At 36.0% G+C, this 15,110-nt stretch overlaps 1 protein-coding gene across 1 annotated transcript in view; it reads left to right on the top strand.

Moving 5' to 3' along the window:
* Positions 1–15,110, top strand: part of LOC110100838 (gamma-tubulin complex component 4) — a 79,978-nt gene that overhangs the window by 5,392 nt on the left and 59,476 nt on the right. Inside the window, exons 2-3 of the mRNA XM_020828529.2 lie at positions 2,241–2,532; positions 9,468–9,604. Coding sequence (XP_020684188.1) covers positions 2,241–2,532; positions 9,468–9,604 — 429 coding nt within the window. The remainder of the gene's footprint in view (positions 1–2,240; positions 2,533–9,467; positions 9,605–15,110) is intronic.

Consider the following 15,110-nt stretch of genomic DNA (forward strand, 5'->3'; position numbering starts at 1 on the left):
AAATCTGAAATTAACTTCAGATTTTTGTAAACCTCTCCCCTCTCTCACCCATGCCGCCGGCCACCAAAAGGGGAATCCCTTTTAATGCATTTAATGCAATCATTACACCCGTTTCAAAATCCAAATTCAAAGTATTCTCCCTCCAAATTTAATTAAATCTGAAATTAAATTCAGATTTTGATTAAAACTTCCCCACACCTCCTCATCACCTAATCTCCTAACCCTAGCCGCCTCCTTCCCTCCTCTTGGCCGAGACTCCCCCTTTCCTTGGAGATCCCGCCGTCTACCCCTCCTCTCCTTGAAGAAATCTCCACGCCAAGCATGTATGGCGGATCCGGAGCTTGAGTGGGGTATAGTTTTCCAAGCCGACGGAAGCGTCGACATCCTACGGTCACCTTGCTTCGACGTAGGGTTTGAAGACGAAACTACCGTGGAGGAGTACGTGGATAGAGTCGTGCCAATCCTTGCAAGCATCTACGACCGAAGACTTTCGAAGCACACTTGGAGCCTCAACGGTCGTCTACGACTTCCATCCCAACCGGCAACTTTTCCTTCGACGAAGTTCTTTGGCGCCCTCTCCCTAGTGGTAACTTCTTTCATCTCTTGGATCTTCTATCTCCGCCAAAAGTCCACTACCTCTTGAGTGATACGGCCCCAAGGTGAACTTCTCATTGCTAAACGTTGGGTTTTGTTGTTGTACTTTGCATATTAAATTCGCCTAGAACTTTGAAAGAATCGTTTTGGTTAATCTAGTTTGCAACTCTTTCGCCTAAGCAAAGTTAACGTTTCGACATCTTAACTCAATCTTGCATGATCCCATAAAATTATAAAAGCAAACTTTAACAATTCTCTTTTTAATTTTGAACGTAACTCCTAGTAGTTTTACATCAGTAATCGTGGCAGGTGGCAAGTTGTTGCAATTAAATTAATAACTGAGCATTCAGATTTCACTTGGGTATAACTATTACTGTTAACAAAGTTTTGTAGGGCAATGACGGTCTATTCTGATGAGGTAGGTGACTCAATATTTATGACAAAGAAAACTTTGGTTCTTTTTTAGAGCTTATAAATAGACAATCCCTGCTGAAAGGGCGAGGATTGGTTTAGAAACTTAGAAATCTTCTAAGCAAACTATGTGCTAAAAACTTGCCTGAGTAAGTTCCCAAAATGATTCTCTCATAATTTACTTGGGTTGCTTGAAGCTTTCCTAAACTTACTCTTTCTCCCGCTTTTGCATTTTCTCTCTGTATTCTTTGTCTCCATCCCTGTGCTCTTGCTCGGAAGCCAACAACTCCCCTCTCTTTCTCTATCAACAATATTTGGCCTTCATTTGGATTTGGGTCTTGAGTAAGCTCATGATTGTGGTTCTTCGAGGTAAATTTGATTGCAGCAATATAGAAATGTAAATGGATCAATTTGATTGATGGTCTTTGAGCGCCAAAATTATAGAAGTAATTGGCTTTATTGTATGTTCCAATGCTTAATGGAACGTGATTCTTGCATGGTGTTGTTTTTGCATAATCACAATGTACCAAATTACTTATTGCATGGCATGGAACACGATGGACGGTCCTATACTACCTGGATGTTCAGGGTTTTATTGCACGTGAAATTCAGCAAGGTTGCATGGGTTACCTGAGAGATTTTGGGTCTTTCAATTCATAGTTTATAATTTTCAGTTTTTCAGGGAAGCTATTTTTTTCCCCAGATGCTGCTTGTTTTAGAGCAAAAGATTAATTAAAAAAAAGAAAAAAAGACCACTGAAATTTCGGCGGAATCAACATCTGCCTTTCATATTTCTATTGCTTCTTTGGGGCTGGCTAGCAGGATGAACAATAATTTGTTCCATAGACTGGAACATTTAATGATTATGATATTGGCAAGGTGTTTTTACACTTTATCAGGTCTCCTAAAATCCCGGAAATTTTCCAACAGGTGAGTTTTCTAAATTGAGATTATGTGTTTTTTTTTTTGGAAATTATAAAGCATGTTTTTATACAGGACGAGTAGTTGTTTCATTCATTGTCAATAATGACAATTCCTCCTATATACTTTGTGTTTGAGATAGAAAGCTGGATTTATTTTTTCTCAAACTTCAAGATTATCCTAACTTTAACAATGAATATTTTTGTTTCAGAGTTGGTTTATTCGTTGCATTTGAGTCATTTGTTCTTTTGGATCTTCATTGTCTCTACCTGACAAAGGACATTTTCTTAAAACATTGTAAATATTCATTTCAGGGATGTTATTGAAAGGCTTTTGCCATTAGGCTTTTACTATAGGGAGCTTGATCACTTTGCTGCTAAGCATCGTCATTTGAGTTCGTTTCAGCTTGCAAAGCATTACCCTCATGCTCAAGCTACCGAAGTACAGAAAGAAAGCTCTGGGAAAGCAAGTGTTTACCGCAGGGCCATTGCAAATGGGATAATTGAGATTTTATCAGTTTATAGGTCAGCTGTTCTACAAGTTGAGCAGAATTTGTTGTCAGATCCATTGCCTATTTTGGCTACCGTGACTCATGGCCTCAATAAGGTTAGTTGACGCAATGATTCAAGCGACCAATAAATTCAAGTTTGAATCAATTTCTACTAACAATGATTACCTGAATCTTGATATTGTAGATATGCTTGCTTATCATTCTATTGAGATTTTATTACTCTCAAATGTTTCTCTGGGGCATTTTGAATATAATATCTGCTATGCAGAATTGCAGATAGAATATTGCATGATAAAAAATAAAAAAAAATCTGCAACCAAGGTACTTATTACAAATTTCACCTAAGCAACATTGTAGTTTCAGTGGGAAACATTTCACTGCACTTCCTTTTGTGTACTGTACCTATTCCTAAACTATGATCAGAACAAATATTTTCTAAACCTATATGTGGTCCCTTATTATGATATGAAAAGCTAATCATTGGTCAGTCCATTCATGTTCATCTTTGACTATTCAACTCTATAGCCCCTTTGAACATCTATTTAGTTGATGTATCCCGTCCATACTTTCTTCTCATTCACACGGTCTCATTGGACTGATCTATTCAGAAGATGAATGGGCAACTACCAAGATAATGAACTTTGAGGATTTTTTTTTTTCATTGAACATATGCGGGACTTCTAGGATTCTTCATGTAAAATACTTTGCGAGGAACATACATAATTAGGTTTTATGTTGCCGATATTAGCAACTTACTATGCCGCTGATGGGAAACACTTGTAGATCTCGAGTATTTCTTATCAATCTTCGGAAAACAGCAAGAAGTCTTCACAAAGTCCACACAAAATCATGAAAGAGTAGATCATTTGAATTATTTGATGAAAGGAAAACAAAAAATAGCAAGATACAATTGATCCTCTATTCGAGAGGAGGATCGATCTCTCCCAAATCTCTAGACGCCGCTAGAGCCCAAAGAAAAATCTAAATCTAGGAGATATCAAATTTCAGCCAAATTCAAGATACCCAAACCCTAGGAAAACAAACTATTTAATGCATACAAATCAAAATGAAATCCCTAAACAATCCCTACATTCAAATTTTCCTCCCAATTTCCTCAAAAAACCTTCCTATTCGGCTCCCGCACGGCGTGCGGCTCGCGCGGCCTCCCAGCAGGCGGAACGGATCCGCTGTTTCACGTTTGGGCCGGTCCCACGTGGACCGGCTAGACCGTCCACTGGACCGGTCTAACAACTGCCTTATCTGTTCTTTTGAGGAGAGCCGCTTAATTGTTATGCTAATTCATTTACAATTTTCATGAAAGTTTTCTGATGTTTTTTCCACCTGTCTCCATATTATTTGCAAATATAAGTTATAACATCATAAGTATTTTTTTGATATGACATGCACGGAGTATCATGAATGATAAACAGGTCACCATTTCTTTCTTCAGTACCAATCAAGAATTATGGTCCCTTGCATTCGGGGAATGGTCATTCTGCATATCCTATTAAAGAAGTACATTCCCCTTAGCATTTTAGTGCTGTCGAGTTTCTGGTGCCAGCTGATTTTTAGGTCTTGGTTAATAAACTAGGACAAGGCAGATTATTCCTTATGGAGACATCATTAACATTCTATTGATGATCCTAAAGCTTTTTCTAGTTGAAAAACTCTAAATGTTTTTTCCAGATCAAAATTATATCCAAATGCCATGAGCAAGGGAAAGAAGAGGAATGACTGTAACAAGCAAGCAAGCAACAACATCAAACTTTTATCCCACTACGTAGGGTCGGCTAATAAAGAAGACTCATGAAATTTTTTTAAGCTGCCTTAAGTCAAGGAGAGTTAGACTCTTTACTGACAATGACAATATTATGATGTTTTACATGCTTATTGAAATCTATAGTTCGGTCCTCTGTCCACAAAACTATCATTTTCTTAACTCTGACATGCTCTGCACTGTCGTCTGCCCAAAACTTCTTGTGCCTCAAGCTAATTAAATCGTCTGCACTTTTCTAGGCCAAAAAGAGTTTTTTTTTTCTCTAGACTTACACTTTTAAATCATACTGAATAAGAGTAGTGGCAGATTTATTTCACCCCTTTCAATTTGAATATTCGAATCCATGTTTTCTGTACATATTTGCATGCATGCATATCTTTGAAGGAATGCAATCGTTCATTGAGCCAAGTTTAATTTTAGAGAGAGAGAGAGAGACCTAGGTGGCTGAACAAGGGACTTAGGAGAGAGAATTGTGAGGAATTAAGAAACACATCTATTTTTTCATGAAAAATCAATCGCTAAAGAATTTAATTTTAGAGTAAAAAAAATCTATGAAACCTTTTTTCAAATTTAATTCTAAAACTCATTTAATGCTTGATTTGTGGGCATCCCCTTAATTTGTGAATGAAAACTGGACAAATCACTTTCACTATTTTCTTGTGTTCTGTCCTCTGTTTGCTAACCACAATAATGTTTAATTATTTATTAACGTAATTTTGATAAAGTATATTAGATGTTTTGGCATGCCATGGATTGATAAAATAATAAAATAATTTAATTCTAATTCAAAGGCTTGGCCATGAAAAGAGACGAGAAAGAGAAGGTGGTTTGGCCTCTCCTGCAATTTTTGTACAGCTTGCTGGTTTGGCCTTTCCTGCAATTTTTGTACAGCTTGCTCTAGACGTATCTTAGCATGCTAAGTTTCCTAAGATGGTTTATCGTTGGTCTGCATAATTTTGATGTTTGTATAGGCTAATCTCGGTTAGATCAGCCTTTTATTTTTCCATGCTTGTTTTTTACCCATGGGACTTACCGAGCTAATTAACCAAGCATGCTATTGAGAGAACCTCCTAGATTTGTCTACTCATGGCCTTCCTCACATGCAGTTTTTTCTTTGCAAATGGAAGGAGGGAACTGTTTTGGACCAATTTGTCTAGTTTGGTTTGTGCTATTTTGGGTTGTAGGCGAACTTGATCCTTTGAGTCCTAGGGTTGATCGGTTCAAGCATTTATGGTCTCGGTCCAATCTTTCTGTTGACCTCCGTATAAGAAACCAAAGAGAGCGAGAAAGAGATCGGGAATACCTTGTATCCCGCCGAAAGCTCGCGCAAATACTGCAGAAATCCCGTTGAATCCAGGAATTCCGTCAAAACTACTGTAGACGCGGCGCCGTTCGCGTCTGTCTCCGCGATTCCTGCTCAAACTCCGCTCGAGGGGGGCTCATTCTCTTCGTTAAATACCGACCCAAAGCCCCCATTCTCTGCTGGCTCTCCCGACCTCTCTTCCCCGATCCCTCGGCTTCCACGACCTGTCGCTCTAGCCCACCATTTCATTCAAATCAAATCAAATTTGACTTTGATTCAGTCTTTTAGGCCACCTTAATATCTATGTTTTAGGTCACTTGTGCTGGATTTGATACAGATTTTTATGCACACTGATTGTATTATTTATTCCATGTGTTTATCTCATCAATGAAATACCTTGGTTTGTCCTAATCATATCATCATTATTAGCCTTACCCAAGTATTTTCCATTGGCGTTATAAATTCTAAATTTCATTTATTCCTTTTTAGTGCTATTTAAGGTGATAAATGTATTATTTTCAATAGAATTTCTATCACTGTAATATTAGGTTTAAATATTTTTTTTTCTTGTAATCGTCTAACACTAACTTTATTAATTTGTTTAATAGCACATTTTCTACCATTAATTGTATATGTTCAAAGCATCTATAAGTCTATTTTTAAACATCTTATCCTCAATAGATGTCAATCTAAAATTTTCTTTAATATAGACATTTCTTAATTTATTATTTTTGGCTTTTTCATATATTCATACATCACTGACCTAATCACCGTTTAATAAAATTTGCATATAAGTGATATAGAACGTACATGCAAGGATGATTAGATTAAGGAATTTGCACGCTTAATATGTAGAGCACAATAATTATATTTTTATAGTGATTTTGAACGAAAACATAAAACACAAAGAGCGGTAATATAAGTTTAGGCTAAATCACATATATAGGAGTTAAGACCGTAAAACAATCAATTAAGCTAACACTGTATACATGGAAAGTTTCAACAAGAAATCTCTAGACTAACAATGAGATTAGTCACTACAAGAAGATCCTTTACAAAACTCTCTAATTATTAGGTTTTAGCGGAGAAGCATTAACATGATCTTCATGAATATGATAAAACCACAATCAAAGATGCAACTATGAAGATAGCGAGTCGAGTGTCGAGTTTACCCAAAGACAAGACAGATACGCACTACGGCAGGTTGTTTGAAAGCTGGGAAAGAAGTGGACAGCAACCATGAGCCTTCTTGCACCAAGGAACAGTCGGGAAGAGGTGTAGAACTTCAGGACAGCCGCGGTGTTGATGTGGACAGATCCTGGACAGCACCCAATAAGGTGCAAAAGAGTTCCGACTAGGGAGGGGGCAGGTAGGGGTTCAACCAAGTAATGGGGTGGGGCAGAGGAATGAGATCGGGACTTGAATTCTAAAGTTTGGTGGTGGGAAAGGGTAGGATTAAATCTGAAATAAATTTCAGATTTAATGAGTAATTAGGGCGATGTTTAATTGAAATTTGAATTTAAAGTAATTGGGGAATTGGGAGGGAAAGTGGGGAGAGGATTATATTCATTAGATCCTTATTTTATGGGACCTAATTAATTAGAGAGAGGAGAGGGAAGGGGTCGGCCTAGGAGAGAGGAGAGAGGAGAGAGAGAGGGGTTAGGCATTCAGGAGGTGGGCCCAAGCAATTAAGGGGATTGAGTACTTAAATCTGAAATTAATTTCAGATTTATGTTAATTGGGGGTTTTCCTTAATTAAAGTAGGGGAATTTAAGGAGAGTTTTGAAATTCAAATATTTTGAATTTTAATTTGATTCTCTTCCTAAATTAGTGGGGCTAAATTAGGAAAACACTTATGGTGGGTTTGAATTCAAACGTTTGGAGGCAATTATGTGGCTGGTGGCTATGGTGGTGGAAAAGGATGTGGCCGGCGGCTTTAGGTGGTGGAACAAGGGGCCGGTGAGTGGAGGCTTCAAGCCGGCGGCCAAGGGCTTGGGCTAGGTAACTTAGATCCATGAATTGAGCACTTTCCTAATATGGATTATGTCAATTTAGGAAAGAATTCAAAATCTGAATTTGAAATCAGATTTTGAGTTGGATCTCCCTCCTAATCTTCATGCACCACTTTTGGAAAGAGGCAAGACAATCAATTTTGGATCCATGAGAGGGGAAGGCCGACGGTTAGGGTTTGGGTTTGGGTGGCGATTGGTTAAGAAGGGGTGTGGGTTAAGTGGAAGGGATCTTATTGAGGTTGACCGGCGGCTTGGGGACTTGAAGTGGCCGGCAGGTGTTTGTGGAAGAAGAGGTTTCCGAATGTAGGGGAAAGGAAGAGATGACAAGAAAGTACTACGAGTACTAACCACGTGTCCCAGAATCTACCGGCGGCTGACGAGTGATGCGTGGCCCTCTCCTAGGGTTTATCCTCTCAAAAACTCACAAAGAGATCAAGAACAAGAAAGCTGAAATTTATATTCATATTCATCATTAACCCAAAATATAAGAGAACTAGCCTATAAATAGGCCTCATGAAAAGAAAAGAAACAAAGGCTAAAATGCCCTTCGGGCTACAACACCACATGACCACCTCTAGGGGTAAATGGGAAAAACAGAAATACAAAATAAATTAGTACATAAAACACAAAAATAAACTCCAGATCATAGCCGTTGATCTTTGATGTCCTCATCATTAAGCCTCAACGATATTATCTTATTACCAAAGCTCCTAAGGCTCTTCTTTATTTTAACAATTCAATTTTAACTCTTGAAATTATATCCTCATCTACTTCTTCAATCTTTTGTAGAACTAATATACTTAAATCTATAATATCTAGGCATTATCTTGTCTTCTAATAATATTATATGATAGTTGTTAACATCATTCCTACCAAAATTTTATATTTATATTTATTTTTTGTTATACTAATTTTAAGGCCTATCTTATAAACATTTCTTCCCATGTTCTAATTTTTCATTTATTTGTAAACGTCTATTAATTAGAACTATATTATATTCTAAAAAGAAAACACCAAGGCATCTTGCTTTGGATATTCTTTATCAGCATCTCCATAATTAATATAAAAATATATTGAGTTAATGCTTATTCTTGATGTAAACTTACAATAATTGATAACGTTTTGGCCATTTTACATTTACTTTAATGCTAGTTTATGCTCTATCTTATATATTTTTTAATAATTAAATTATTTTTGACAAAGCTTTCTACCTTAAAGCATCCAAGTAAATTTCTGATGTACTTGATTTTATGTATTCTTATGATCAATAAAAGTCATATGAAGATTATTTCTTTGTTATTTATATTTCTTTATTAAATGTCTTAGCATAGAAATTGCTTCTAAAGTAGATCTTTCTAACATAAATCGAAATGATTTTTTGAAATATATATTTCATTACTTTTTAGGTTTGCTTTCATTTTATCACCTCATAAATGTGATTTTTATAATTAGCATAATTTTGATCATCACCTTGTTCTTAAATATTGCTAACAAAATGCTTATTATCCAATTATTTACAATTTTTTAGTGCTCAAAATTTTGTTGGACAGATTTGTTAATCAAAACACATCAATATCCCCCATAATTATCTAAACCTCAACATGTATCTTTTATGGACTTGAAGCCTTAATTTTATGCATATTTTTTTAAAGCTAAAGTTCTCTTAACTTTTTTGAGTCGATCTATAATATTCTTGTTTTTATTCTAATCCATTAAAAATAAAGGACTTTCATTCGTTGTTCCCATGAGTCCATGACCGACAAAAATGGTTGTTTTCGATAATGGAGAATCTATAATTACCCTGCAACTACTCTTCTCATCGTGCCTCTTTCAAGATTGTTAATTTTTTATCAAGTAGAAGTATTAAAAAATTTGATTTTTTTTAAAAGACATTGGATGTTCCTTTGCTGCTAGCTAACAAGTAATATCTGCTCTTAGTTTGACGTGGTTTTGCCACCAATCTACGAGCTTATAGCAGAAATTGAAAGAGAAGATATCAGAGGAGGGAAACTTCTAAACCTTTTGCATAAAAGATGCCATTGTGGAATACCTGAACTGCAATCATGCTTCCAAAGGTAGCCTGTTGCATCTTTGTTCTTTCTTATTTTTACTCTTTGCCGAGAAGGCATGATAAAATCCCTTTTTTCAGATTTTTTTCTTTCTATTTCCTGATGGATATTGTTAAAAGAGAGAAAATTTATGTTTATTATTGACTGAAAGTAGGTGCCCATATAATTGGCATATAAGACAAGTACCAAAGGAAGAAAATAATGAGATGAATACATCAATTAAGAGAATATAAATCTCGATAAAAATGTATCTTCTATGAAGAGTGCAAGTGAAAGAAATAATTTTTTCTTAGTTCACAAAGTATTTGATACATGACAATTTATAGATTGATCTAAGAATGAAATAAGAGAATATTTACAGCTATACCAATAAATAAAAAGCTAGTTTTGAATTTTCTTTTTTGGTATAAATTCATGGGATCTTAAATTTTTTTCCTTGTCATGAATTTGTGGGATTTTGATTTCTGGCATTATTTCTTGGGTTCCAATTATAAGATCTATAGTATAAGCATGCCTTCCAATACTTTTCTCAGGCTGATGAATAGATATCTTTTATTCACAATTTGTTAATAATCCCTTGAAACTATTTTGTTGAGTTCATTTGTAAAGACATGTGCCAATTGTTTTTTTGTAAATACTTAGAGTACGCAAATTAAACTAGTATCTATTTTTTCTTTTAAAAAATATTGATTAAAGGATCAAAATGGTCCCAACTATATTAAAATATTATTTTGGTCCTTCAAATTCTTAAGAGGAACCGAAATGGTTTCATGGTGGGATTATTTTAGTTTCTCTTTAAAGAATTGATAAACCAAAATAATTCTTTAATATACTTGATGGTCAATTGGCCATTTTAGGTTTTCATAAAGAGTCAAGGGATTATTTTGATTCTTTTCTCAAAAAATATTTATCTATCTGAGCATGCTTTGTTTTAATATGTTGCTTAGGATTGTTCAGGATATTCATTGTTGACTTACTATTACAATCTAGTCTCATAGCTTCATCCCTCTTGATCTGTAGATCTTTACGGAGAAATTCTAATTGTACCATTGCTTTCAATTTAGCTTATACAGTAGGCCTTGCCATTGCATTTTATATTTTGCATCTTCATGTGACAAGGGTTGCCTCTAGGAAAGGCGTTGTATATAAAGGTGGATGTATCATTTACATGTGAACCAACATAGTTAGCATCGTGCAGGCTTCAAACTCCAATTTTTTTGTTTCTTCTAAACAAAATTCCTCTTTTAGGATCCACTTTAAACAATGAAGAATTCAGTAGACAGCTTGTAGGTGAAAATTTCTTATATGATGCTTAAATTGACTTATCACGCTCGCAACATAAGCTATATCCGGCCTTTTATGTACAAGATAAATAAGTTTTATCACTAGCTTTTGGTTCATTTTCCTATCAATCAAAATCCTTTACTTCTCCTAAATTATGATTTGGGTCATTTGGTATATAAGCATTTTTATAGGCAATCTTTTATATTTCATTTTGTAGATCAGTGATATATTTTTATTGTGAAATAAAGATACTTGATGTGAGTTAGCAGCCACAATTATTTGGAAATACTTCAATTCCCCTAGTTTTATCTCAAATTCTATGATAAATTATTGCTTCAGAGACTCTTTTTCTTGCTGATCATTTTTTATTACAATTATATCATCAACATTCATCAAATAATGCTGCGAATCTCATTTTATTTCAGAACCTAATGAATAAAGTGTGATCTCCTAACTTTGCTTGTAACATGCAGCTATCATTATTTTTGCAAAATTTTTAAACTAAGCTCGTTGGGACTGTTTGAGATCATACATTACCTTTCTTAATTTGTAGACCTTGTTAAGTCCACAAGTCCATACGAAACACTAAGGTAAAGATACATGTAGATTTTCTCCTCGAAATCACCTGAAGCTATGCATGTTGAACATCAAACTTTTGTAAATCTTAGTAAATGTTGGCAGCTAGTGACAGTAATACTATTACTGTACTTATCTTTGCATTTGGAATGAATTTTTCTCAGTAATCTTCTCCATGGGTTTGAGTGTAGCTATATTAATCTTTCAACGGTCCCATCTATATTGTACTATAAAAATTCATTTGTACCCTGTGGGCTCCTAAAATTCACACCTCGGCCTCTCCGTAGTCCCTTCCTTTCTTCGGGTTGTCGAGGAGAGTTTTAATGTTTAAGTTCCGAGGCAAATTTTCAGATGGCAGATTGAGTTTTATATAAAACACTACCTAGAGATTTCGCCCTAATTTTGCGAGGACTTTATGATATGAGTTGATGCGGACAAAGGATATAAGGAGTCTATACCCTTCGCCCACAAAAGAGACACGACGAACTTCTAACGACGAAATTGAGGAGGAGAAAAGAGACGAGAACAATAGGGAAGAACAAACTCTTACATTTCAATTTTAAAACCAAATAAAAAAAACTGCGACGACGACTTACAAACAACACGACAGACACCCTAAAGTTGCTGCACTTTGAGAAGAAGGATACAGGTGGAGCGGCACTTGCGGAGAGACGAAGAGATTAGAAGCCCAGAAGAAAGGGTGGAAAGAGCCCGCAGGATTTCCGGAGGGGATGAGAAAAGAAGGTTGGAAAGAGCCCGCAGGATTTCCGAGCAACCCGCAGGTTAACAGATTTTCCAAAAATCAAATATCATTCACTATTTAAAACATTACATAACCCCTCATATTTATAGGTATGAAAGGGGAATACAAAAGGACACAAACATTAAATTAACACATAATTCAAAGCATTAAAAAGCATAGAAATCCCCCCCCAAGCTCTCGGTTTACACCCAAACTAGGAACCAAGGAGACAGCCACGGGAGACGAAGGGAACCGTACGGACCGAGAGCCACAGCCACGGGAAACGAGGGGCGGACACGGAACAAGGAGCCAGCCGTGAGATCCCAAGAGGTAAAACACAAAATTCAACTTCCCATGGTGGAATTCAAGGAGCCACACATGGGAAGACTAAACAACAATCTTGGATTCCCAAAAGCCATATTTTGGAAATCTAAGAGACAACTTTTAAGACATTAAAAACTATAATAAAAGTGCATTTAAATAAAGATAAATATGAACTAAAATTATTAGCTCATAATGAGCTAACCCTTGTTCAATAAATGAACTAAAGTTTAGCTTATAAATGAACTAAAAGTTTAGCTCAAATATGATGAACTACTAGACTCAAGGGAAGCCAAAATATGATTTATTTTGGACTAGTGTTGACCCCCCCTTTGTCTACATCAGAGTCCCCTTCTTGCGAATTCAGCTCCTGATGAATTATCTGTTGTTTCCCTTGAGGCGGTGCATACTGTTCATTGAGCTCCTTGAGTTTTTCTTCAAAGCTTTTCAGAATTTCCTCTTGCTCTTTTTCAAATTGCTGTTGCAGATACCTTTTGTATTTTTCAAACTTTTGATCACATAGGAACATGTGATATTGCAATTTGTAGAGACGATCTTGAAGTGGATCCGATGAGTCACCTTCTGTAGGAATCCACCTGGCCAACGGGAGTGGGACATTAGGATCATGTTGCTCGCTTTCCTCCATGAATGAAGCCATATTTTTAGTATTTTCCATTTTTTTGACAGACTAAAAAAAAGACTTAAAAATTAAAACCTAAACTTAGACTCACAATTCTTTTACGACTCAAGACTCACAAAACTATCGACAAGACTTGACTTGACAACTCAATCTGACAAAATCACAAACCTAGGACTTCCTAACTTGCTCTGATACCAAATTGATGCGGAAAAAGGATATAGGGAGCCTATACCCTTCGCCCACAAAAGAGACACGACAGACGTCTAACGACGAAATTGAGAAGGAGGAGAAAAGAGACGAGAACAATAGGGAAGAACAAACTCTTACATTTCAATTTTAAAACCAAATAAAAAAAACTACGACGATGACTTACAAACAACACGACAGACACCCTAAAGTTGCTGCACTTTGAGAAGAAGGATACAGGTGGAGCGGCACTTGCGGAGAGACGAATAGATTAGAAGCCCGAGAAGAAAGGGTGGAAAGAGCCCGCAGGATTTCCGAAGGGGATGAGAAAAGAAGGTTGGAAAGAGCCCGCAGGATTTCCGAGCAACCCGCAGGTTAATAGATTTTCTAAAAATCAAATATCATTCACTATTTAAAACATTACATAACCCCTCATATTTATAGGTATGAAAGGGGAATACAAAAGGACACAAACATTAAATTAACACATAATTCAAAGCATTAAAAAGCATAGAAATCTCCCCCAAAGCTCTCGGTTTACACCCAAACCAGGAACCAAGGAGACAACCACGGGAGACGAAGGGAACCGCACGGACCGAGAACCACAGCCACAGGAAACGAGGGGCGGACACGGAACAAGGAGCCAGCCGTGAGATCCCAAGGGGCATTCACAAAAAACTAAAAAGCAATGGTGGAATTTCAAGGAGCCACATATGGGAAGACTAAACAACAATCTTGGATTCCCAAAAGCCATATTTTGGAAATCCAAGAGACAACTTTTAAGACATTAAAAACTATAATAAAAGTGCATTTAAATAAAGATAAATATGAACTAAAATTGTTAGCTCATAATGAGCTAATCCTTAGTTCAATAAATGAACTAAAGTTCAGCCCATAAATGAACTAAAAGTTTAGCTCAAATATGATGAACTACTAGACTCAAGGGAAGCCAAAATATGATTTATTTTGGACTAGTGGTCACCCCTCCTTTGTCTACATCATGAGTTTAGGTTTCCTATATGTGCAAGCCCCTATAATTAGTTATCACTCCCGATAGCGAGAGAGAACTTTCGATTAAGGTTAGTCGTCAAACACATACATGGTATCCGACGTATAGTAGCAACATAATATGTCATTTAAAAATTTAATATTTAGAATTAGAAATTCACCACCTTGCACTTAAAGCGGATGATGAGCGAATGATGATAGATCCGTTCAAAATCTAATGTTCCGTCATCCCAGGCCATCATGATCCCTGGTCTACTTAGTCAGAGGAGGTAGTCAACCCAAACCTGAAAGAAGGATTCTTGTTGGCAGTCATGTGCTGTTTTGTCCAAGGGTACCTTGTAGACCTGGGGAGAATATTTGTCTTAGGGGATAAATTTGAATACTCCTTAGCTAACATAGAACTTTATGCCCATTATATATATATATGCTTTGTCAATTGCATTGTTTGGGGATGGCTTGGACATTTTATACACTAAACTCTAGGAAATTAAGTTTTTTATCTATTAAATTGTAAGTAATTTTAAAATCGACCATGGGATAATATTTTCAAATTAAATTGAATGGCTTATTCAGAAATAAGCTAACTCTTTCAAAAAAAAAAAAGAATGCAATGCCTCCTAATAGATTTTAGTATGCATATCAGTGTATTATTTATCCATAAGGGTGTGCTCATTAAATCAACATTAAACTCTTGTACTTAGCAGATGAATATTATATGCATAACTTTGTGAGTTGCATGTAGAAATAAGAGTTCT

This window comes from Dendrobium catenatum, unplaced genomic scaffold, assembly GCF_001605985.2.
Source record: "Dendrobium catenatum unplaced genomic scaffold, ASM160598v2 fragScaff_scaffold_1271, whole genome shotgun sequence".
NCBI classification, from domain to species: Eukaryota; Viridiplantae; Streptophyta; class Magnoliopsida; order Asparagales; family Orchidaceae; genus Dendrobium; species Dendrobium catenatum.